The 22,528-nt window shown below is 49.2% G+C and overlaps 3 protein-coding genes across 11 annotated transcripts in view; 2 read left to right on the plus strand and 1 right to left on the minus strand.

Moving 5' to 3' along the window:
- ART1 (ADP-ribosyltransferase 1) overlaps positions 1-15,367 on the minus strand; it is a 24,967-nt gene extending 9,600 nt beyond the window's left edge. The window contains exon 1 of one of the 3 annotated variants that reach the window (XM_040258700.1): positions 15,298-15,367. The gene's annotated coding sequence lies outside the window, so the exon portion shown is untranslated. Of the gene's footprint in view, positions 1-8,824; positions 9,418-15,048; positions 15,097-15,297 lie in introns of those variants that run through there. The other 2 variants (XM_040258703.1, XM_040258699.1) reach the window with 2 other exon arrangements.
- On the plus strand, positions 11,570-14,515 carry LOC120876713 (ecto-ADP-ribosyltransferase 5-like). The gene is given in 5 exon segments (XM_040258711.1): positions 11,570-11,857; positions 12,841-13,207; positions 13,210-13,563; positions 14,160-14,192; positions 14,277-14,515. Coding segments are annotated over 5 exon segments (927 nt in total). The 5' UTR covers positions 11,570-11,791; the 3' UTR covers positions 14,384-14,515.
- A 2,777-nt stretch (positions 15,368-18,144) lies between the features above and the next one.
- Positions 18,145-22,302, plus strand: LOC120876712 (ecto-ADP-ribosyltransferase 5). 7 transcript variants are annotated; one of them, XM_040258709.1, is made up of 6 exons: positions 18,145-18,591; positions 18,888-18,936; positions 19,372-19,531; positions 20,502-21,225; positions 21,818-21,850; positions 21,936-22,302. In XM_040258709.1, the coding sequence occupies exons 3-6, from the start codon at positions 19,445-19,447 to the stop codon at positions 22,040-22,042; spliced, it is 951 nt and encodes a 316-aa protein (XP_040114643.1). In that variant the 5' UTR covers positions 18,145-18,591; positions 18,888-18,936; positions 19,372-19,444; the 3' UTR covers positions 22,043-22,302. The 7 variants fall into 7 exon arrangements, 6 of the variants coding, with proteins under 6 accessions (XP_040114643.1, XP_040114638.1, XP_040114640.1 ...); XM_040258704.1 differs by having other exon boundaries at positions 18,146-18,591; positions 18,888-19,095; positions 19,171-19,531; XM_040258706.1 differs by having other exon boundaries at positions 18,146-18,591; positions 18,888-19,095; positions 19,276-19,531.
- Positions 22,303-22,528: the final 226 nt, after the last annotated feature.

Raw genomic sequence — 22,528 nt, forward strand, 5'->3', positions numbered from 1 at the left:
CTTTTTTGCATTTCTTTTCCATGGGGATGGTCTTGATCCCTGTCTCCTGTACAATGTCACGAACCTCATTCCATAGTTCATCAGGCACTCTATCTATCAGATCTAGACCCTTAAATCTATTTCTCACTTCCACTGTATAATCATAAGGGATTTGATTTAGGTCATACTTGAATAGTCTAGCAGTTTTCCCTACTTTCTTCAATTTGAGTCTGAATTTGGTAATAAGGAGTTCATGATCTGAGCCACAGTCAGCTCCTGGTCTTGTTTTTGTTGACTGTATAGAGCTTCTCCATCTTTGGCTGCATAGAATATAATCAATCTGATTTCGGTGTTGGCCATCTGGTGATGTCCATGTGTAGAGTCTTCTCTTGTGTTGTTGGAAGAGGGTGTTTGCTATGACCAGTGCATTTTCTTGGCAAAACTCTATTAATCTTTGCCCTGCTTCATTCCACATTCCAAGGCCAAATTTGCCTGTTACTCCAGGTGTTTCTTGACTTCCTACTTTTGCATTCCAGTCCCCTATAATGAAAAGGACATTTTTGGGGTGTTAGTTCTAACGGGTCTTGTAGGTCTTCATAAAACCATTCAAATTCAGCTTCTTCAGCGTTACTGGTTGAGGCATAGACTTGGATAACTGTGATATTGAATGGTTTGCCTTGGAGATGAACAGAGATCATTCTGTCGTTTTTGAGATTGCATCCAAGTACTGCATTTCAGACTCTATTGTTGACCATGATGGCTACTCCGTTTTTCTGAGGGATTCCTGCCCGCAGTTCTGACAGAATGTGGTCCACTGGAGAAGGGAATGGCAAACTACTTCAGTATTCTTGCCTTGAGAACCCCATGAACAGTATGAAAAGGCAAAATGATAAGATACTGAAGGAGGAACTCCCCAAGTCAGTAGGTGCCCAACACGCTACTGGAGATCAGTGGAGAAATAACTCCAGAAAGAATGAAGGGATGGAGCCAAAGCAAAAACAATACCTGGCTGTGGATGTGACTGGTGATAGAAGCAAGGTCCCATGTAGTCAAGAGCAATATTGCATAGGAACCTGGAATGTCAGGTCCATGAATCAAGGCAAATTGGAAGTGGTCAAACAAGAGATGGCAAGAGTGAACGTCAACATTCTAGGAATCAGTGAACTAAAATGGACTGGAATGGGTGAATTTAACTTAGATGACCATTATGTTAACCTTAGACTAAATTAATTCCTTTCTTAATTGTAACCCACTACACCCTCCCCCTATAGGAATGCAACTCTATCTGGTACCTTCGGAGGGTGGTGCCTGGTTTAAGAAAAATCACCCCTGGAAAATAAGTTCCTTGTTGACTGACCGTTATCAGAAAGAAAGGATCATAAAATGTTAGTAGGCCCCCTGGCCATAAGATGATGTAAAACCCCTAAGACCTTTCTTTATACATTTATATGAAGCACCTGATTTTGATAAAGGTCAAGACTGCTGACCCCCGAATGACTTTAAAATTTCCATTTGTCTCTATGTGTAAAAAAAGGTATATAAGCAAACCTGAAAATAAAGAAAACGGATCACTTTCTGGAAAGACTGATTCCCCGTGTCGTTCTTTCTTGTTCTCCGTTTTTCTGGCAGAATTCCCACCTGGAGCATGGGTGCTCGCCAAGCCTGCTAATTTTGCCCTGGCTTTTAAGTTCCACTCGAGAAGGGGCCCAAGGGGCACCTTCCGATATTCAAGTGGGCACTGGTGGCCTACGTAGGTGGTGCAAGCTTCTTGTCTCCAAGCTTTATTGGTATCCCATGTAAACCAAGTTATTCAGCCTCTTTTTCTCCACTAATTTTCCTACTACACTATTCCCTTTCTAATTTCTCTTTATACTTCTAATTAAATAGCTTTTTCCTAGGATGCCAACTCTGTCTCCACTTCGAATTACCCTGGATCCACCGGGGCTGGACCCCAGCAAAAGAGGAGAATAAGGCTTAAGTCAATGGAGGTGGGAGAGAAAAGACTGGAGTTCTGGAGAGTGAAAGATGTTGGGGCGGCAGGAATGAGAACAGGAATGGTACTGGAGGCAGCAACTCTCACAATGTACAGAGTGAAAGACACTTTTTCTAGTGTGGCAGGTGCAGGGTAGGAATGTTGGAAAGCTTGGGGTCCGTCCTGAAGGAGCTTGACTTCCACAGTGAGAGGTCCGGGCTTCCTCTCATGAGGACCAGAGGCTGGAACAGGGCAGATCCAGGAGTGGTCAGCTGGTGAGGCCACAGCAGAACCTCAGGGACAGACTCAGAGCAGGGCTCCAGGAAGGTGTTCCAGCTTTGGGTTAAGATTGGAACAGTTTCCAAGTTGGTGGTGCTTCTTTAGTTCTGTTTATTACCAAATAACGTGGGTCGGACACGACTGAGTGACTTCACTTTCACTTTTCGCTTTCATGCACTGGAGGAGGAAATGGCAAACCACTGCAGTTCTTGCCTGGAGAATCCCAGGGACGGGGGAGCCTGGTGGGCTGCCGTCTATGGGGTTGCACAGAGTCGGACACGACTGAAGTGACTTAGCAGCAGCAGCAACACGTGCTCATTGTATATGAATGAATCAGAATGCCCAAGGCCCCCATTTCTTCTTCTCCCTCCATGTCCCCTTTGCACTATTACCCAGGCCTGCTGTTTTCCTGGTAATGGGACCCTTCACGACCTTTTCTTGATGTATATACAAATAATATAATATTCAAGTATATATAGACAGTTTTCTGTGTGCAGCCTATTTTTGGTTTTCTTACTGTCACTTTTTTCAAAAAGAAAAAAGAAACATGCTTACACATACAGGTTCTACAACATTTTCAAAAGAAACAATGTACCATAAACTTCCTTCCATGTCACATATGCATATCTACCTTGTTCGTTATAATGGCAGCATGGGATTTCATAGTAGAGTTAGTCCATAATTTTTTTAACCATTTCCTTATTGAGGGGCACTTAGTGTTTTTTCCTCAGTCTTTGATATTACACGTGAGATTGCAGTGGTCAGTTGTATATATAAATCCTAACCTACCTGTCTGCATGTTTTTAAAGGAAAGATAGCAAGGTGATATTTAAAGGATCTGAATAGTGTTCCTTTAGATAGCCACTGCCAAGCTGCCATCCAAAAGATCCCTCTTCACCTCCCACCAACAGTGGACAAAAGTGCCCTTTTCTCCAAGTCTTTGCCAACACTGGCCATTATGAATCTAATTTCCATTTAACTGGTGGGTGCAAATGGTATCTATGTAATTTACCTCTTGGCTCACTAACAGGATGAATCATAATGTGATTTTGGAGGGGAGGGGCACACCTGAGGTGTAGCCTGGCATGCTGCAATCCTTGGGGTCACAAAGAGTCAGACACAACTGAGCAACTGAACTGAACACCTCACTCGGCTTGTCTAAACACACACAGAAGCCGTGAGGTGTGGAAAAAAATAATAATAATAACATTATGATTCATCCTGCTAGTGAGCCGAGAGGTAAATTCCCCAACTTCGGATGGAACCCTGGGCCCTCAGCAGTGAAACTGCAGAGTCCTAAGCACTGGACTGCTAGGGAAACCCCAGAGCTTTATTTTTTAATATTATTAAGTTTTAAGTTTCAAAAAGGTAGTACATTTTCATTTTTCATAGTTTATAGTCCACAAGGCGTGCAGTGAAAGGTCCTTCTCTCTGATTCCTCAACTCCATCCCCTCTCCCCAGAGGCACTAGGGTTCCCATTTCCTGTCATCCTGGCAGAGATATTCTAGGCACATATCAGCAGGTGCTTAGGTATTTCTGTTTTCCCTCTTTTATCCAAATCATAATATAGTTAGTAGTTTTTTATCTGTGGGATCTGATGACAACTGAAGGTTCCCAGAAGATAGACCTGTGTGCCTTCACACAGACCTTACATGACTCTCAGGGTGGATGCGCACCCTCCCTGGTCTTGCTTAGGTGAACCATCCCTGCTCCCTGATCCCCTCTTGGTGGGGCCTAAGTTTTCATAGATCAGTGACCCTAGGACACGGGAATGTTCTGTGGCTATAATTTTATGTTTCCCAATCTAAGATCTTATCACTGCCAAGTCACAGTTTAAATTGAGGTGTGAGCCTCTCTGGGCAAGGGAGTTAACAGCAGGTTTTCATCAAATTTAACATGTTCCAAACTGAACTCCTTATCTTCCCTCCCTCAAAACCTGCTTACTCGGTCATTCAACAAAATTCTTTTCAAAGCAGTAATAACCTAATTGATTAGTTTCTGTCTGGCTGTACTGGGTCTCCGTTGCTGCACAGCCTCTCGTCTCCTCGCGGCGAGCGGGGGATGCTCCCGAGTTACAGGATGCAGGCTCCTCACTGCAGTGCCTTTTCCTGTCGTGGAGCGTGGGCTCTAGGGCCCCAGGGCTTCAGTAGTGGCCGCACCCAGCCTCCAGAGCGCAGGGTCAGCACTTGTGCTGCACGGGCTTAGTTGCCTTGTGCACCATACGATCAGGGATCCAGGATCTTCCCAGATCAGGGGTCAAACCCGTGTCTGCTGCATTGGCAGGTGGATCCTGTACCACTGAGCCACCAAGGAAGCCTCTCAACAGAAAATTCTTGAGCATCCTGTAATGCACCAGGAGCCGAGGATAAAACTGTGATCACAAAACAAAAACAAAACCCATATCCCTGCTTCTGGAAACTCTTTTAAGGGGGAGATGGAGCTGGAGTGAGGAATTTCAAGTAGCGTGTGATGTATGTTACAAGAAGCCAAAGAGCCTGATGAAGACACACTTGCAGCAGGAGTGGGTTTAAATGATGGGCTGTCTAGAGGAGATACGGAGAAGATAGAATTGAAAATGGCATCACAATGGAGACTAAAGCATGAGATACAGCTCCCTAGTTCCAGGATAGAATGTGAATGGGCAGAGTATATAGCAGCAAAAAGCTGCTTGAACCCTTGTGGCCTTTTGGAATCCACCAAAGAAATCTGAACTTCTATAATAGATCCTCTTCTTATGGAAAATCCAGTCCATGGGTTCACTGGGGGCTTTCCTAACTCTGTATCCTCATGAGGGGAACATTAGACCCCCAAACTGGTACTCAAATGCCCTGGTCGTTGTGATTGGTTCACGTTTGGACACATAACCTAAGTGAGACACTCAGAGTCCTTCCTGGGATTTGATATTCTTATCAATAGATGGATTTAATATAAAGAGTATGCCTGCCACTGCTGATTCATAGTATTGCCTCAGCTCATCTTCAGGTTGAAACACATACCGCTAAGTCACTTTCAGTCATGTCCGACTCTGTGCGACCCCAGAGATGGCAGCCCACTAGGCTCCCCCATCCCTGGGGTTCTCCAGGCAAGAATACTGGAGTGGGTTGCCATTCCCTTCTCCAATGCATGAAAGTGAAAAGCGAAAGTGAAGTCGCCCAGTGTGTCCGACTCCTAGCGACCCCATGGACTGCAGCCTGCCAGGCTCCTCCATCCATGGGATTTGCCAGGCAAGAGTACTGGAGTGGGGTGCCATTGCCTTCTCCCTGAAACACATGAGCAATGAATAATTCTCAAGCATCTGACAGCTTCCCACTCCTAGTGCTCCATATATTCCTGGGTCCAAGCCTTTCTGCATCACCTTGGGAGCTTGCTCAGGGCAGCCCCCAAATGCAGGAGATTTAATGTTCCCAGGAACAACTCTCACCCAGTGAGGGTGGAACGTCAGATTCTCTAGGCCACAGAGGGTCCCCAGAGAGACATAGCTGACCATAGTGGTCACACACTTTTTGCAAGGGCACTTGTCTCTCTTCTCTGTCTCACTTTGCCACTCCTTTATTGGTACTTCCTGAGATCACCTTACAAATAAGATCACTACACCCAAGTCCTTGCCTCTAGGTCTGCTTTGCAGGGAACCCAAACCAGAGAGAAGGCCTTCTTTTGGGGTCAGAGACCATCAGAACAGAGCCCAGAACTGTTCCTCCAGCCTGGGCCCCAGAGGAGGAGGGGCCCAGGCTGTGTGTCTAGCCCACAACAAGGAGGCAACCAGCTGAGGCAGGCTGGCAGCCTGAGGCAGAGCTGCCCATCCAAGCTCACTTTTGCCCATCTACAGTCAACCTGAAGGCCCAGGAGCATGAGAATAAATGTTTGCATGCCACTGAGATTTTGCAGCCCACAGCAAAATGTTCATGCAGCGGAAACACAAAGCCAACTGTATCTCTTACTGCCTCTCCATTGCCCTGTCTCTGTCCTTCAGAAACACAGAAATAAAAGATTTCAGAGGCTTAGAATAGGGAAAGAGAATTATGAAGTCAGACTGAGGACACTGAATCATGTGGCCTAAGGTATTGGTAGTGAGAGTGGACCCTACCTCACTATGTAGAATTTACTGGACATGGTATCTGATGAGATTTAGGAGATGAGATGGGGGAAATCAAAGTTCACACTCAGGTTCCCATGCTCTAAGCTGGAAATACAGAGGAAAGCAGACTACCCTTTGAAATCACATCTTGCTCATCTCAACACATAGATGATCAATTAAAAATGTACTGAATAAGTGATCACAGAGTTCAGTTTGTCCTGTGTGAACATAGGACAGTTCAGTTCGTCTTCAGGGGCCAATGTCTGAGAGGGAGCAGAATGGACAACAAGAGACGTTTGAGGATCACAAGTGTACTAAAGTCAGGGAGAGATGAGGCCCCTGGGGAAAGAAGAAGGGAGCGCTGAGGAGCAAAGAGAGTGGCTTGAAGCCAAAGCACAGGCAGAGTGAGGCACTTCCTTGGGTTTCCAGAGACTCTTCACTTCTGGCCTTTGGGTACCGAGAAATACCCTGGGATCCTTGTGATGAATTTCTCTTTGGGCTTCATCCAGTTCAAGGTAGTTCCTCTGAATTTTCCATCAGGAAAGTGTCATGTAATCTGCCATCCTTGTTATTCATCCAGTCACCCAAGATGGTAAATTGGCTTTCCATTCACTCATCGAACACTGAACTGGTCACCATGGAGTGCTGTGCACAGAATGAGTTCACCTTCCATGGTCCCTCCCTTTCCCCATCACCACCGACCCCACCAAGGCTCCGGTCAGCCCCTGGCTCCTCCCTGGTCTCCCTGCCTCCACTGTCGCCCCTGCAATTCCACATTCCCCTGGAGCAGGGAGCACAATGAGTCTGGAGCACAGCTGATGATGTTCCTCACCTGCTTCAGAACCCTCTGTGCCAAACCTGACTGGGAGAAACATCTCAAAATACAGCCATGAAAATTATGAGGGAAGGGATAAGAACACTACAAGAAAGAAAGAAAAAGGCAATATAATGAAACAAAACTTCCCTCTTAGGCTCAGGACAGAGTGCTGGCATTCAGAGCCCTCTGTGACCTGGCCCTCCCCAACCTCTTTAGCCTCGTGCTCTTCCACCCTTGCTTCACATCGATGGCACAGAATGAAGTCCCAGATGAGGCGCTGCTGCTTCCATCCACGTGCTGGGGCTGCCCTTCTCCTGCTACCCACTCTTCCAGGACTAGCTCAGGGGTCACCTCCTCCAGGAAGCCCTCCGACTCCTCTGGCCTCCTGAATCACCCTGCGCTTTCCTCTGTCACTGATCATACTGTGCTGCCTTCCAAATCTGCCTCCCCTCCTGGCCTGTGAGTTCCTTGAGGGCAGGACCAGGTATAACCCACTCTGTGTCCCCAGGGCTCAGCCCAAGGCCAGGCACACATGAGGCCTCCTGGCATGTTTGCTGAAAGTCTGAGAGGCTTTCTGGGTGTCGCTAATAACAGAGACCCCTGCGGAGCAGGTAGATTGATGGCTTAGTGACCAGTTTGGGGCAATGGTGTGGGGGCCAGAGTGGCAGGGAGGGCCTGGGAGGTCAGGAAGTGGAGGCACTGGCAACCCCTTTTCCTCTCCCAGCTGCTGCCCTTCTGTCCTTCCTTCATCCTGCTCAGGGCCCCTCGCTTGTCGGTTTCCCCTCATCCAGGCCCATGATGAACATCCCCTACTGCGAGTGTTTTCTAGTTTACTTTAGCCTTGTTTTGTGTGAACTCCCTAGAAGTTTCAAAATTGTTTTTGGGCCAAAAGCATTAAAGCTGTGACCTAAACCTGTGCTCAGCTGCTCAGTCCTGTCCAACTCTTTGCAACCTCATAGACTATAGCCTGTCAGGCTCCTCTGTCCATGAAATTTTCCAGGCAAGAATACTGGAGCACGTTGCCATTTCCTACTCCAGGGGATGTTCCCAATGCAGGGATCTAACCCACAACCCTGGGTCTCCTGCATTGGCAGAGGGAGTTTTACCACCAGCACCATCTGGGAAGCCCTACTGGGACTGGGACTCCAAATCCCTCCCTAGAAGTCCCCAAGTTTCCCAACGGCCTCAGCCTCCCTTAGTATCTCAGACCTCTTTGTCAAATATGCAATGGTCTGCATGTTGGTGTCTCCTCAAAATTCATAGGCTGGAACCCAAATGCCTGATGTGATGGTATTAGAAGGTGGGGCCTATGGGAGATCATTAGTTCATAATTCATGAGCCCTCATGACTTCGGATTGCTCTTCCTATAAAAGACACCCCACAGAGCTCGCTAGCTTTTCCAACTTGAGAGGGCCCAGTGGGGAAGTGCTGGCTATGACCAGGAATAGAGCCGTCATCTGACCAGGCTACCACCCTGATCTCAGACTTTCAGCCTCCAGAACTCTTTTATATATATATTTGTTGTTGATAAGATACCCAGTCTGTGGTATTTTTGTTATAGCAGTCTGAACAGACAAAGATAAAAGGTTTCTTGAATCTTTTCTCAATGATTGCTATAACTACCAATAACACCCCAAGTTTTGCATTCCAGAAACAGCTTTCTGTGCCCAGTGCCCAGGAGGAGGGTCGTATGCCCCTTACCTAGACTTTCTCCAGGGCTTGGAAGCTGGCGTTGGTCTCCAGTGACAGCCTCCAGGGGAGGGGGAGGGCAGGTTTCTCTTTTATACCACCCCTTGTACCTTTCCCACACAGCTGCTCAGAAATGTGACACTCTCCCATCTATTTCTGGGTATCTCTTCTAGGCTCAGGAATACTAGCCTCTGCCCAGGGTGCTCTGGGCCAGAACTCTTCCCATGAAAAAAGCGAATCCCTGAACCCAGAGAGAATCAAAGATCCAGGCTGGAACGACTGTCTCCTAATTGGGTTTGCTCCTGCATTCAGCATCCTGGGCCTCAGGGAGTATCTCCTTATTGATCCTCTCAGGTGATGGAGACTCACTTGAGGAATAAGGAGAGATTTCTGGGTAGAGAATCTGAGTCCCAGCTGCAGTGCTCTTGGTAATGTGATCTTGAAGGACTTCCCACTTCACTCTAGCCCACTGTTCAATTACTAGATTTGAATCCATCTCTTGGGGTCTTTCTTGGGGCGCCAGGTCTCAGGATAAGTGAAGCAATTCCCCAAAGCCAGAGAATGGAGAGAGGAGAAAACGCTGATACCAGCAGATCTGGTCCTGCGTTGTGTCCCTGCAGGCCTAGCTATCCCGACAGGATAGTATCTTCTGTTCCAGCAATTGTCAATTCTCAGGACCCTCTAGAGGGAGAGGCAGGCAGGATAAGTAGATGAGTTGCTGTTTTTTCACAGTAATGGAGAACAGCAGAGTGACTCCTGATTTTCTAATCTTGGAGTGCTTTGGGGAAGCCAGTCTAAATTAGAAGGGGATGAAAGAACTTGTCTGGATTTGTTGTGTTAGCCTGAGGAGCAGTCCGGTTTGGGGACTATCTCTCTTCTTCTTCGTTTGGTCATGCTTCATGGTTTGTGGGATTTCAGTTCCCTGACCAGGGACTGAACCTGGGCCACAGCAGTGAAAGCCTGAAATCCTGACCACTATGGCACCAGGGAACTCCCTGGGATATGCCTCTTTTCACCTCCCTCCCCACCTTCCCCTAAGCCTGGACACAGTTTATCTTCCTTTTTGATCCACAGGAAGAACTTCTGGAGGACATGGGATTCTAGGTGAAATTTTTTGTCTAGCAACCTAAGGGGTTGGGGGAACAAAGATAGGGCTAAATTAATGAGCCAGAGCAGGACAAGTCCCCGGGGTGAATTTAACTTTCTGCACCCTTCTCAGACACAGCAGGTGGCAGGCACATCTCTTAAATCCTGGATTCTGGACCCCCAGGTCCTTGGCCACTCTGAAAGAGGAACCCTGCCCCCCAGAAGCTCATACTGCCAGAAATCTCTTCCCAGAGCTGCTGACTGATTCCTCACTGGTCGCTTCTGCCTTTACCTCTCAGGGGGCATCCAAAACACAGAGCTAGGGTATTTATAGGCAAGCCCAGGGAGGTGAGGGGAAAGGCTAGTGTTTATAAACATAGGTCACCTGAGTCTGAGAGTCAGGGGACTGAGGGTCTGTGGAGGGGCGAGGCTGGCCCCTGAGGATGTGAGAGAGAGCTCTGCATCTGGGCAAGGCTTACTGAAGGGAAGGGGCTTAAAGAGAAAGGAGAAGGGTGGGGGCCCCTCAAATGCTGGAGTACAAGTGACCCAAGGAGTTGGCCATATGCAAATTGTATGCAAATCAAGGAGCACACAAGAGGTGAACTCCCAGCAGGTATAACTCTCTTGGTCCCCTCAGACTTCTGGTGTGGAGGCTGGGCCGTGGCAGTCACAGATTGCCCGAGGGAAAAACATTTTTCACAGTTCTCTTGCTGTAGCCTTGGTCTTGCTAGGAGATAAAGAAAGTCCTGGAGAAAGGCCTCGCAGTCCAAGGAAAGGGGAGTTATAGCTCTCGGCCCTGCTCCCACAGGATGTCTGTTGTTAGGGAAGGGAGGTGTCGGGTCACTGCCTGGGTAGGGGGGCTATAGTTAGCCATGGACTTTGCAGATCTGCGGGACACATGGGACAGGAGACAGTGCAGCTCCTGAGCAGACACCAGGGGCTGCCGCCCAGAACTTTCAGCGCTCCTTCCTGTTCTTGGCCTGCGATCAAATCCAAGGTCGCTCTGCTAGCCACCCAACAGCTCAATAAATTGAGAAAGGAAGTGCTGAGACAAGGAATACGACTTTATGTGGAAAGGCAGCTGACCAAGAAAATGGCAGACAAATGTCTCAACTAACTATCTTATAGGGGTCTGTATTGCCAGGTTTTTTTTTTTAGGGCAGAGGAAGAGAGGTGAGGAATAAAGTAAAAAGGCAAAACAGAGAGGGAGAGGCTGGGCAGAAGTAAAGTAAAAAGGGTCCTGAGTTTTACAAAACATCTCAGAGGAAATGCCCAGCCTATGGAAAGGATATGTTAATCTCTTCTTTTTTTGCAGCCATTCACTGGCATGGGAGTTAGATTATTTTTCTGTGAGCTGAATAGAGGTACTTTAGTTTAATAGTCAGGGTGAGGAGCAGGGTTCTCTGAGGCAGGATTTCATGTATAATTATAGAAACTGAAGCAACAAAAAGCAAGTCAAAGAAACCGTTCCATCCTAGAGTTAGAGCTGACTCTTCTTTCTAACAGGCCTGGGCCGCCTCCAGTTGGGTCTCTGACTCCTGGCCGCTCCTGACTCTAAGTAGAGCCAAATTACTTCCCCTCCTCAAGCCCCACCCCTGCCTTTATCATTCCTGTGCAGATGGCTCTAAGCACTCCAGGAACCGGGTGGCAGGGACAGAGACTAAGGTTGTGCTGGGGTGGAGGTGGGAGATGTTATAATCCAAACCGCACCCACTCACTTAGACACACCCTTGGACCTGCCCATGCCCTGCCTGGCCAAGTCCTGGGCCAGGGACCCCTCACACCAGAGAAGAAAGGCTCCAAGTTTCTGTCACCATCCCAGCAAAACTGAGAATCCACCATCGCTGGTCCCACCTTCAACTGGATCTCACTCTCCAAGTGTCTCTGAGGATAATGCTGGCTGCTCTACTGATCACCCTCAGCTGCCTCAGCCTCCACACCCTGGGCAGCCATGGGCAGGTAACTGGGGAGAGCCTTCTGCTGCAGCAAAGGCAACACTTGTGGAGGGGGGAAACCCGGGGCCTGACTCCTCAAAGCTCCCTCCCAGTGACGCTTCTAGCATGCCATCCTCTGAACCCTCTTCTTCTCAGGAACCTCCACCCCTGCAGGGAGCCCCAAGTTCCCACTCCATCTCCCAGAGCCCCACCTCTACCCACTGGTTCTCCTGTGACCCTCCTGCCTTCGTACCCTCCTCCCTCGGGACAGCCTCCAGCTTCCTCCTCTCACTTCTCTTCTCCCACCTGCGGCCCAGCCTGCACACTCTCCTTAGGGTTACCTGTGTACCACCCTCCTGCAGCCCCTCCCAGACCAGGGCTTGACCTCCTCCTCACTCCCACCCCAGGGTGAAGGATGCAGGCTTCTAGAGCAGGAGAGGACTGAGTCTCAGAGCTGACAGGGCCCTGGTGTGGTGTCTACACGCTTGTGTGGGAGAGGGAACAAGTCAGGCTGGGCATGGGGCCAGGTCATTGGAGACTGAGTGCATATTTGTATGTCCTCTGCACAGTGAGTCTCAGAGCCAGAAAGGTGCTTGGAGGTCATCCAGCCCCACGTCCCACCACATGCAGGAACCTCTCTAATGATAGATGACTCCTCTTAGTTAGTACACAGTGAGGATCTGTACGCAGTCCTGACAATAACCCTGTGGAGTCAGGAAGTATCCTCAGTGTATAGGGGGAGAACCTGAAGCCCAGAAAAGTTAAGAGACTTGCTCAAGATCTCACAGTCAGTAGCTGGAGAATTTAGGACTGAACCCATATCTGTCTGACTTCAGTGCCTATTATTTAAGATTTGAGCTCTTGACAAATTTCACACTCTAGATATTTGAGCATAGAAATGAAATTCTGTGTTTCTGAACTGATCTGCCCACAGGACACTCTGTTCAGTACCCTGAATTTACATGCTTTCCTGTGTGGCTCCTCTCTTTCTTTTCTCCATATGCCCAGGGTATTACCTCCAAGGACCTGGATCTGGCTCCAGACACCTTTGATGATTCCTATGTGGGCTGCTCGGAAGAGATGGAGGACGCAGCAGTCCATCTGCTACAGATGGAGATGGTCCACCATACCTGGCTGTGGGATGCCTGGGAGACAGCTGAGAAGTACTGGGAGCAAAAAAGTCCAGGGCTCAGCCTGCCTCCGGGCTTCAAAACCGAGCATGGCATCGCCATTGTGCTCTATACCAACTCATCCAACACTTTGCAGCAGAAGCTGAACGACGCTGTGCAGACAGGCGGTGGCTCCTGGGAGTCCTACATGAACCAGTTCCACTTCAAGGCCCTGCATTTCTACCTGACCCGGGCCCTGCAGCTGCTGCGGGTGGTGGGGGCTGCAGCAGGGAACCCGGGCAGATGGTGTTCCGAGGCGTGCACACAATTCGCTTTGAACCCAAGAGGCTGTGGGACTCTATCCGCTTTGGCCAGTTTGCCTCCAGCTCCCTGAATGAGGCAGTCGCCCACGGATTTGGTAATACCACCTTCTTCTCCCTAAGGACTTGCTTTGGGGCCCTGATCCAGGACCTATCTGTCTTTCCTGAGGAGCGTGAGGTGCTGATCCCCCCACATGAAGTCTTCGTGGTTACTGATTTCTTCAAGAATGCAACCCACAGCCTGGTGACTCTCTCCAGCACCGATCACCTCTGCAGCCACTTTAACTGCGCCTATCTGGGTGGTGAGCCATGCACGAGGGAAGCAAGACTGACAGGAGATCCCTGGTTGATTTAAATGTCCAGGGCCTTTCAAGAGACCCATGTGATTGATTAATGGGGAAGTTGAAGGCCAGAAGTTAGTTGAAGTTATTTTCTTTGTGACTCAGGTTCAGCCACTCAGACAAGGCCCTATAGGTGTTTACTGCATGTGTGAATATTCTCAGATGATTCTCTAAGTGTCGTCAAATTTTTCTTCTGCTATACACTCTAACAGACCAAAATACCTGGTTAAGGAGGATGCCAAGCAGAGGAAAGTGGCAGGGGTGGGGCTTCAGATCTCAGGAGGCCATGGGTGTAGTGGGGCTGACAGGACACACGGATGCTATTCCCCAGTGCTGAGGAAGGGACCAAGTGATTGGGGCCAGGGTGGGGCAGGGATGGAAAGGCCAACGGGGAAGATTTCTTGGAAGAAGGAGGAGGAATGGAAGTCAGAAGTATATTTGGGAGAAGGGAAAGCTGGATTGAGATGGGAGGTGGCTTTGCCAGGGCTTGGTGGGAAGGGAAGTTTGGGGTGTGAGGGTTTGTCTACATGGAGGCCTCACTGTGCTGTCTGTTGCAGGGAGGAAGAGGCCGAGATGTGAGTCTGTGCCAAGTGAGTCACCCTCCTGCCCCTCTCTCCCTTGCTTTGACTCCCTTGGCCCTGCTGACCATTCACTGCCTTTTCTTGTCTCTCTAGCAGGAGGGCAAGCAGACTCACTCTCCAAGGGGGACTTCTCTTTGCTCTCCTGGCAGACCCTGCTCTTGGCCTCTTGGGGATTCTGGCTCTTAGAAACAAGGATCTGAAAGTTCAAGACCTGCCACTTAGGAGTCCTGGGACCATGTGACCTCCATATGAAGAAGGGAGGCTTTGAAGAGCCTGGAAAAGCAAGAAGGTGGTTTCAGACCCAGACCTAGCAGCCATGTCTCCAACCAGGATGTCGGGGGATGCTGCACTGTGATGACATCAAATTTCATGTTTGATGTGGGGATCAGAGTGTTGGGAAGGGCCTGGAAGGCCAGGAAGTGAAGGCACTGGCAACGCCTTTTCCTCTCCCAGATGCTGCCCTTCTGTACTACCTGTCATCCTGCTCAGGGCACTTGTCGGTTTCCCCTCATCCAGGCCTGTGATGAACATTCCATACTGGGGATGTAGCTCCAAATCCCTTCTTCAAAACCCCCAAATTACCCAATGGCCTCAAACCTTCCTAAGTATCCCAAAGTTCTCCATCCAATGTGCAAAAGTCTGAATGTGTCACCCCAAAATTCAAATACTGGAACCCTAATGACTGATGTGATGGTATTAGAAGGTGAGTCATGGGGAAATCATTGGTTCATTAGTTCATGAGCCCTAATGACTGGAATTTTGTTCTTGTAATAAAAGACCCCACAGAGCTCCCTAGCAGCTTCCAACCTGTGAGGACCCAGTGGGGAGGTGCTGGCTATGAACCAGGAAAAGGCCTTCATCTTACCAGGATGGCACCCAGATCTCAAACTTTCAGTCTCCAGCCTCCAGAACTGTTAAAAATAAATGTTTGTTGTTGATAAGTTATACACACTGTGGTATTTTTGTTATAGCAGCCTGAACAGACAAAGATAAAAGGTTTCCTGAAACTTTTCCTAATGGTTGCTATGACTCTACCACTAACAGCCCAATTTCCTGTTTCAGAAACAGCTTTTTTTTTGCCAAGTACCCAGGAGGAGGGTAATGTGCCCCTTACCTAGACTTTCTCTGTGGTGAGGAAGCTGGTGTTGGTCTCCAGTGACAGTCACCAGGGGAGGAGGAGGGCAGGTTTCTTTTTTATACTGTCAAATCCCACACCCCTTGTGCCTCTCCCACACAGCTGCTCAGAAATATGACACTCTCCCATCTATTTCTGGATATCTCCTCTAAGTTCAGGAATACTAGCCTCTACCCAGAATGCTCTGGGCCAGAGTTCTTCCCATGAAAAAGGGAATCCCTGAATCCAGAGACAAATCAAGGATTCAAGCTGGAACAAGTGCCTTCCCACTGGGTTTGGTCCTGCATTCAGCATCCCTGGCCTCAGGGAGTATCTCCTTATTGATCCTTTCAGATGAGCATGGAGACTCACCTGAGGAGCAAGGAGAGACACCCAGAGTAGAGAGTCTGGGTCCCAACTCCAGCGTTGACCGGCCATGTGATCCGGAGGACTTTCCACTTCACTCCAGACCACTGTTCAATGACTAGATTTGACTCCATCTCTTGGGGTCTTTCTTGGGGTGCCAGGTCTCAGGATAAGTGAAGCAATTCCCCAAAGCCAGAGGATGGAGAGAAGAGAAAGCCCTGATACCAACAGGTCTGGTCCCGTGTTGTGTCTATTTGTCCAGACAGTATACTATAGCATCTTCTGTTCCAGCAGCTGTCAGTGCTCAGGACCCTCTGGGGGAGAGGCATCAGGATATGTAGGTGAGATGCTGTTTTCACAGTAATGGAGAACAAGAAAGTGACTCATGATTTCTAATCTTGGAGAGCTAAGGGGGGCCAGTCTTATTGGAAGGGAACAAAAGAATTTGTCTTGATCTTCTGTGGTTTTTGACAAGCAGTCTGGTTTTTTGGACTGCCTCTCTTCCTTTTTGTTTATGCTCTGTGATTTGTGGGATCTCAGCTCCCTGACCAGGCATTAAACCTGAGCCACCACAGTGAATGCCTAAATCATAACCCCTAGGCCTCCAGGGAACTCCTTGGGATGCCCCTCTTTTCATTTCCCTCTCTCAACCCTGGACACAGCTTGTCTTCGTTTTTGGTCTACCGGAAGCAGGATTCTAGGTGAAGGAAATTGTTTGTCTGGCAAACCTGAGGGGATAGGGGAACGAAGATGGGTCTGAATTAATGAACCAGACCAGGACAAAGCCATGGGGTGAATCTAACCTTCTATGCACACCTCAGACACAGCAAGTAGCAAGTACATCTATTAAATGCTAGTTTCTGCACCCACAAGTCCTTGGCCACTCTGAAGGAGGAATCCTGCCATTTGCAGAGGCTCATGCTACCAGAAAGCTCCTTGCAGAGCTGCTGGCCAATTCCTCAGCTGGCCCCTTCTCTCATTACCACCTGGGAGGTATCCAAAACTCAGAGCTAGTGTATTTATAGGCAAGCCCAAGGAGGTAAAGGGAAAGGCTAATGTTTATAAATATGGGGTTGCCTGAGTCTGAGAGGTCAGGGGACAGATGGTCTGGGGAGGGGCAAGGCTGGCCCCTGAGGATGTGAGAGAGAGCTCTGCATCTGAGTAAAGCTTACTGGAGGGAAGGGGTATAAACAGAAAGGAGGCAGGTAGGGGCCATTCAGATGTTGAACAACATGTCACCCAACTGTTGGCCATATGCAAATTGTATATGAATAAATAAGTGGAATAAACTATATGAAACAACTGACTGGTTCAAAACTGAGAAAGGAGTACAACAAGGCTGTATATTGTCACCCTGTTTATTTAACATCTATGCAGAGTACATCATATGAAATGCTGGGTTGGATGATTTACAAGCTGGAATCAAGATTACCAGGAGAAATATCAACAACCTCAGATATGCAGATGATATCATGTTAATGGCAGAAAATGAAGAGGAACTAAAGAGCCTCTTGATGAGGGTGAAAGAGGAGAGTGAAAAGTCACCTTTAAAACTCAATATTAAAAAAAAAACTAATATGATGGCATCCAGTCCCATCACTTCATGGCAAATAGAAGGGAAAAAGGTGGAAGCAGCAACAGATTTTCTCTTCGTGGGTCTAAAATCACCGCAGATGATGACTGCAGGCATGAAATTAGAAGACAATTGATTCTTGGATGGAAAGCTATGACAAACCGTGTGTGTGTGTGTGTGTGTGTGTGTGTGTGTGTGTCGGTCATGTCCAACTGTTTGTGACTCCACAGACTGTAGCTCACCAGGCTCCTCTGTGCATGGAATTTTCCAGGTAAGAATACTGAGGTAGGTTGCCATTCCTTTCTCCCAACCCAAGTTCTTCTGCACTGGGGGCAGATTCTTTACTTTCTGAGCCACCAGGGAAGCCCATGAGAAACCTAGACAGTGTATTAAGAAGCAAAGACATCACTTTACTGACAAAAGTCCGTATAGTTAAAGCTATGGTCTTTCCAGTAGTTATGTATGGGAGAGTTGGACCATAAAGAAGGCAGATGGCCAAATAATTGATCCTTTTGAACTGTGGTGTTGGGGAAGACTCTTCAGAGTCCCTTGGACAGCAAGGAGATCAAACTAGTCAATCCAAAAGGAAATCAACCCTGAATACTCATTGGAAAGACTGATGCTGAAGCTCCAATACTTTGGCCACCTGATGTGAACAGCCAACTCATTGGAAAAGACCCTGATCCTGGGGAAGATTGAAGGCAGAAGGAAAAGAGGGCAACAGAGGATGAGATGGTTGGATGGTATCACCGATTCAATGAACATGAACTTAGGCAAATGAACATGAACTTAGGCAAACTCTGGGAGATAGTGAGGGAGATAGTGAGTGGGAGGCCTGGCATGCTGCAGTCCATGGGGTCACAAAGAGTCGGACACAACTTAGTGACTCAAGAAGTGCACAACAAGTGCACGAGTGGTGACCTCTCAGCAGGCAGAACCCTCTTGGTTCCCTTGGCCTAGTGCCTTGGAGTTCCAACCATGGCTGAAAGGGCCCACCCAAGGGAGAGACCACATCTCTCAATTCTCCTCCTCTAGCTCTGGTTTGCAGGAAGAAAAGTATCCTGGAGATAGACCTTGCAGTCCCTGGAAATGGAAGTTACAGCTCTCAGCTCCTTTCCCCCACTCCGCTGTCTGTTGTTGGGGAAGAGAGGTATGGGTATCGGGTTACCGCATTGATGCTATAGTTAGCCTCGGACTTTGTTGACCTTCGGGACTCCCGGACTCCCGGACTCCCGGTTCACCGTACAGCGCAGCGCCTGTGCAGACTTCAGCCCCTGCCACCCGGAAGCTTCAGTTCTCCTTCCCTCTCTTGACCTGTTATCAAGTCCAAGCTTGCTCTGCTTGCTGCCTGACAGGTCAATAAATCTGAGAAATGAAGTGTTGAGGCAAGGAATATGACTTTATTTGGAAAGTCAGTTGATTGAGAAGATGGCAGACTAATGTCTCAATCTAACTACCTTATCGGGGTCTGTATGCCAGGTTCTTTTATAAAAGAGCGGGGTGGGGGAGGTGAAGAACAAGGTAAAATGGCAGAATAGAGAAGGGGAGGCAGTGAGGAAGTTAAGTAAAAAGGGCTGTTAGTCTTACAAAACATCTTGCAGGAAACGCCCAGCCTGTAGAAAAAGTGTGTTAATCTCTCCTTTTTTTGCAGCCATTCACTGGTGGAAGGCTCAGCTTCTCTTCCTGTGAGCTGAACAGAGGTATTTTAGTTTAACAGTCAGGCAGAGGGGTAGGGTTCTCTGAGGCAGGACTCTATGTGTGATTATAAAAACTGAAACAACGAAAAGCAAGTCAAAGAAACAGTTCCATCGTGGAATCAGAATTGGCTCTTCCTTCTACTAGGCCTCTGCTGCCTCCAGGTGGGTCCCTGACCCTGTCCCCTCCCGCCTCCAGCGGAGCCATTATTACCCTTCTACTTTATCATTCCTGGGCAGATGGCCCTGAGAATCCCAGGAATCAGGAGGCGGGGCGTACAGGCTATGGTTGTGCTGGGGTGGAAGTGGGGGATGATATAATCCAAGCTGAGTCCACTCACTTAGACGTGCCCTTGGACCAGTCCGTGCACTGCCGGGCCAAGTCCTGGACCAGGGATCCCTCCCACCAGACAAAAAAGGCTCCAAGTCTCTGTCCCCCAGCCCACTGAAGCCAAGAAAGACCATCACTGGTCCCACCTTCATCTGGATCTCACCCTCCAAGAATCCAGCAAGAATGATACAGGCAGCTCTGCTGACAAGCCTCAGCTGCCTCAGCCTCTACACCCTCGGCAGTGGTGTCCGCCGTTATGACCCTGGGCAGGTGAGTGGGGTGAGCCTTCTGCTGCAGCAAAGGCAACAGTTGGTGGGGTGGGACCCGGGGCCTGACTCCTCAAATCTCCCTCCCAGGGACGCTTCTAGCATGCCATCCTCTGAACCCTCTTCCTCTCAGGAACCTCCACCCCTGCAGGGAGCCCCAAGTTCCCACTCCATCTCCCAGAACCCCACCTCCACCACAGGTCCTCCTGTGACCCTCCTGCCTTCATACCCTCCTCCCTCGGGCAGCCTCCTGCTTCCTCCTCTCACTTCCCTTCTCCCACCCGCAGCCCAGCCTGCACACTCTCCTTAGGGTTACCTGTGTACGACCCTCCGGCAGCCCCTCCCAGACCAGGGTTTGACCTCCTCCCCACTCCCACCCCAGGGTGGAGGATATAGGCTTCTAGAGCAGGAGAGGACTGAGTCTCAGAGCTGACAGGGCCCTGGTGTGGTGTCTACACGCCTGTGTGGGAGAGGGAAGGAGTCTGAGGCTGGGCGTGGGATCAGGTCGTTAGAGATTGAGTGCGTATTCATATGTCACTTGCACACAGTCTTAAAGCCAGAATGGTGCTTGGAAGTCACCCAGCGCCACATTCCACCAAGTGCAGGAACCTCTCTAATGATAGATGACCCCTTTTAGTTAGTTAGATCTATATGCAGTCCTGACAATAACCCTGTGAGGTTGGAAGTATATTGAGTTTATAAGTGGAGGACTTGAAGCCCAGAAAAGTTAAGAGACTTGCCCAAGATCTTACAGGCAGTAGGTGGTGAATTCAGGATTTGAACCAATGTCTCTCTGACTTCATTGACTGTTATTTAAACCCTTGAGCTCTTCCCAAATATCAGACTCCAGATATTTGAGCATAGAAATGAGATTCTGGGTTTCTGAAAAATCTGTGTCCAGGACCTTAGTCCAGTACCCTGAACTTATACAATTTTCTGTGTGGCCCCTTTCTTCCTTACCTCTGTATGCCCAGGGTGTTACCATCCAGTACTTGAGCCTGGCTCCAGATACATTCGATGATGCCTATGTGGGCTGCTCGGAGGAGATGGAGGAGAAAGCAATGCTTCTGTTAGAGAAGGAGATGGCCAACCATACTCGGTTGCGGGAGTCCTGGGAGACAGCCCAGAAGGCCTGGGAGCAAAAACATCCAGGGCTCATTCTGCCTCCTGGCTTCAGAAGCCAGCACGGAATCGCCATCATGGTCTACACCAACTCATCCAACACTTTGTACCGGGAGCTGAACCAGGCTGTGCGGACTGGCGGTGGCTCCTGGGAGTCCTACATGAACCACTTCCCTTTCAAGGCCCTGCATTTCTACCTGACCCGGGCCCTGCAGCTGCTGCGGGGTGGTGGGGGCTGCAGCAGGGAACCTGGGCAGGTGGTGTTCCGTGGCGTGCGCAGGATTCACTTTGAACCCAAGAGTGTGGGGGACTCTATCCGCTTGGGCCAGTTTGCCTCCAGCTCGCTAGATGAGACAGTGGCCCGTGGATTTGGTAATGCCACTTTCTTCTCCCTAAGGACTTGCTCTGGAGCCCCCATCCAGGCCCTGTCTGTCTTTCCTGAGGAGCGAGAGGTGCTGATCCCCCCATATGAAGTCTTCGTGGTGACGGGTTTCTCTAAGGATGGAAACAAAAGCCTGGTGACTCTCTCCAGCAGTGATCAGATGTGCAGCCACTTTAACTGCGCCTATCTGGGTGGTGAGCCATGCATGAGGGAAGCAGGACCGCCAGGAGGTCCCCAGTTGATTTCAGTCCCCAGGGCCTTCAAGAGACCCACGTCATTAATGAGGACGTTGAGGGCCAGAAGCTAGTTGGAGATAGTCTTTCTTTGTGACTCAGGTTCTGCCAGCTCAGTGGCAGTGAGATAAGTGTTTTCTGCATGTGTGAATATTCTTAGATGATTTTCCAAATGTTTTCAAAATTTTCCTTCTGCTACACAGTCTAATAGACCAAAAGAACCTGGTTAAGGAGGGCAATAAGCAGAGGAAAGTGGCAGGAGTGCAGCTTCAGATCTCAGGAGGCCATGGGCGTAGTGGGTTGATGGGACCCACATGTGCTATTCCCCAGAGCTGAGGCAGGACCGAGTGACTGAGCCAGGGTGGGGCAGGGATGGAAAGGCAAAAAGGGAAGATTTACTGGAAGAAGGAGGAGGAAGGGAAGTCAGAAGTATATTTGGGAGAAGGGGAAGATGGATTGAATTGGGAATAGTTGTACCAGGGCCTGGTGGGAAGGGAAGGTTGGGGTGTGACGGTCTGTCTACCTGGAGGCCTCACTGTGGTGTCTTTTGCAGAGAAGAAGAGGCTGAGCTGTGAGTCTGTGCCAAGTGAGTCACCCTCGGGTCCCTCCCTCGGCTGTTTGACTCCCCACTGGCCCTGCTGACCATTCACTGCCTTTTCTTCTCTCTCCAGTAGGTGGGCAGGGAGACTCACTCTCCAAGAGGGCCTTCTCTCTGCTCTCCTGGAAGACCCTGCTCTTGGCCTCTTGGGGGTTCCAGCTCTTAGGAGCTGGGCTCTGAACATTCAGTGCCTGCTACTTAGGAGTTCTGGGAACATGTGGCCTCCAAATGAGGAAGAGAGGCTTCAAAGAGCTTGGAGAGGCAAGAAGGTGGTTTCAGACCCAGACCTAGCAGCCATGTCTCCAACCAGGATATTGGGGGATTTGAGCCCATGGTAGGGTGGAGGGAGCCTCGCTCTGTGGTGGGGACCCCAGGAACAAGCAAGGGTAGTGCTGTGATGGCTGCTCCATTAAACAGTGCTGCAGCGTGATGACATCAAATTTCATGACTGCTTTGTTTCGTGAGACTGGACTTTCTGCCCTGTTTTGGTCTTATGGGACTCAGGGACTAAAATGAATGACTTCCTGATCACTTTTAGACATGGTCCAGGTACAGACCCTTGTCACACACCATAGCCTGCAACCCCAGATGCTTTAATAGACAGAGATTCCTCACAACAGCCCGGAAGGCAGGAAGGGGGACAGACGGTTTCTTCAGCTGTTTGTC

The sequence above is a fragment of the Oryx dammah genome, unplaced genomic scaffold (genome assembly GCF_014754425.2).
Source record: "Oryx dammah isolate SB20612 unplaced genomic scaffold, SCBI_Odam_1.1 HiC_scaffold_17, whole genome shotgun sequence".
Taxonomy (NCBI): Eukaryota; Metazoa; Chordata; class Mammalia; order Artiodactyla; family Bovidae; genus Oryx; species Oryx dammah.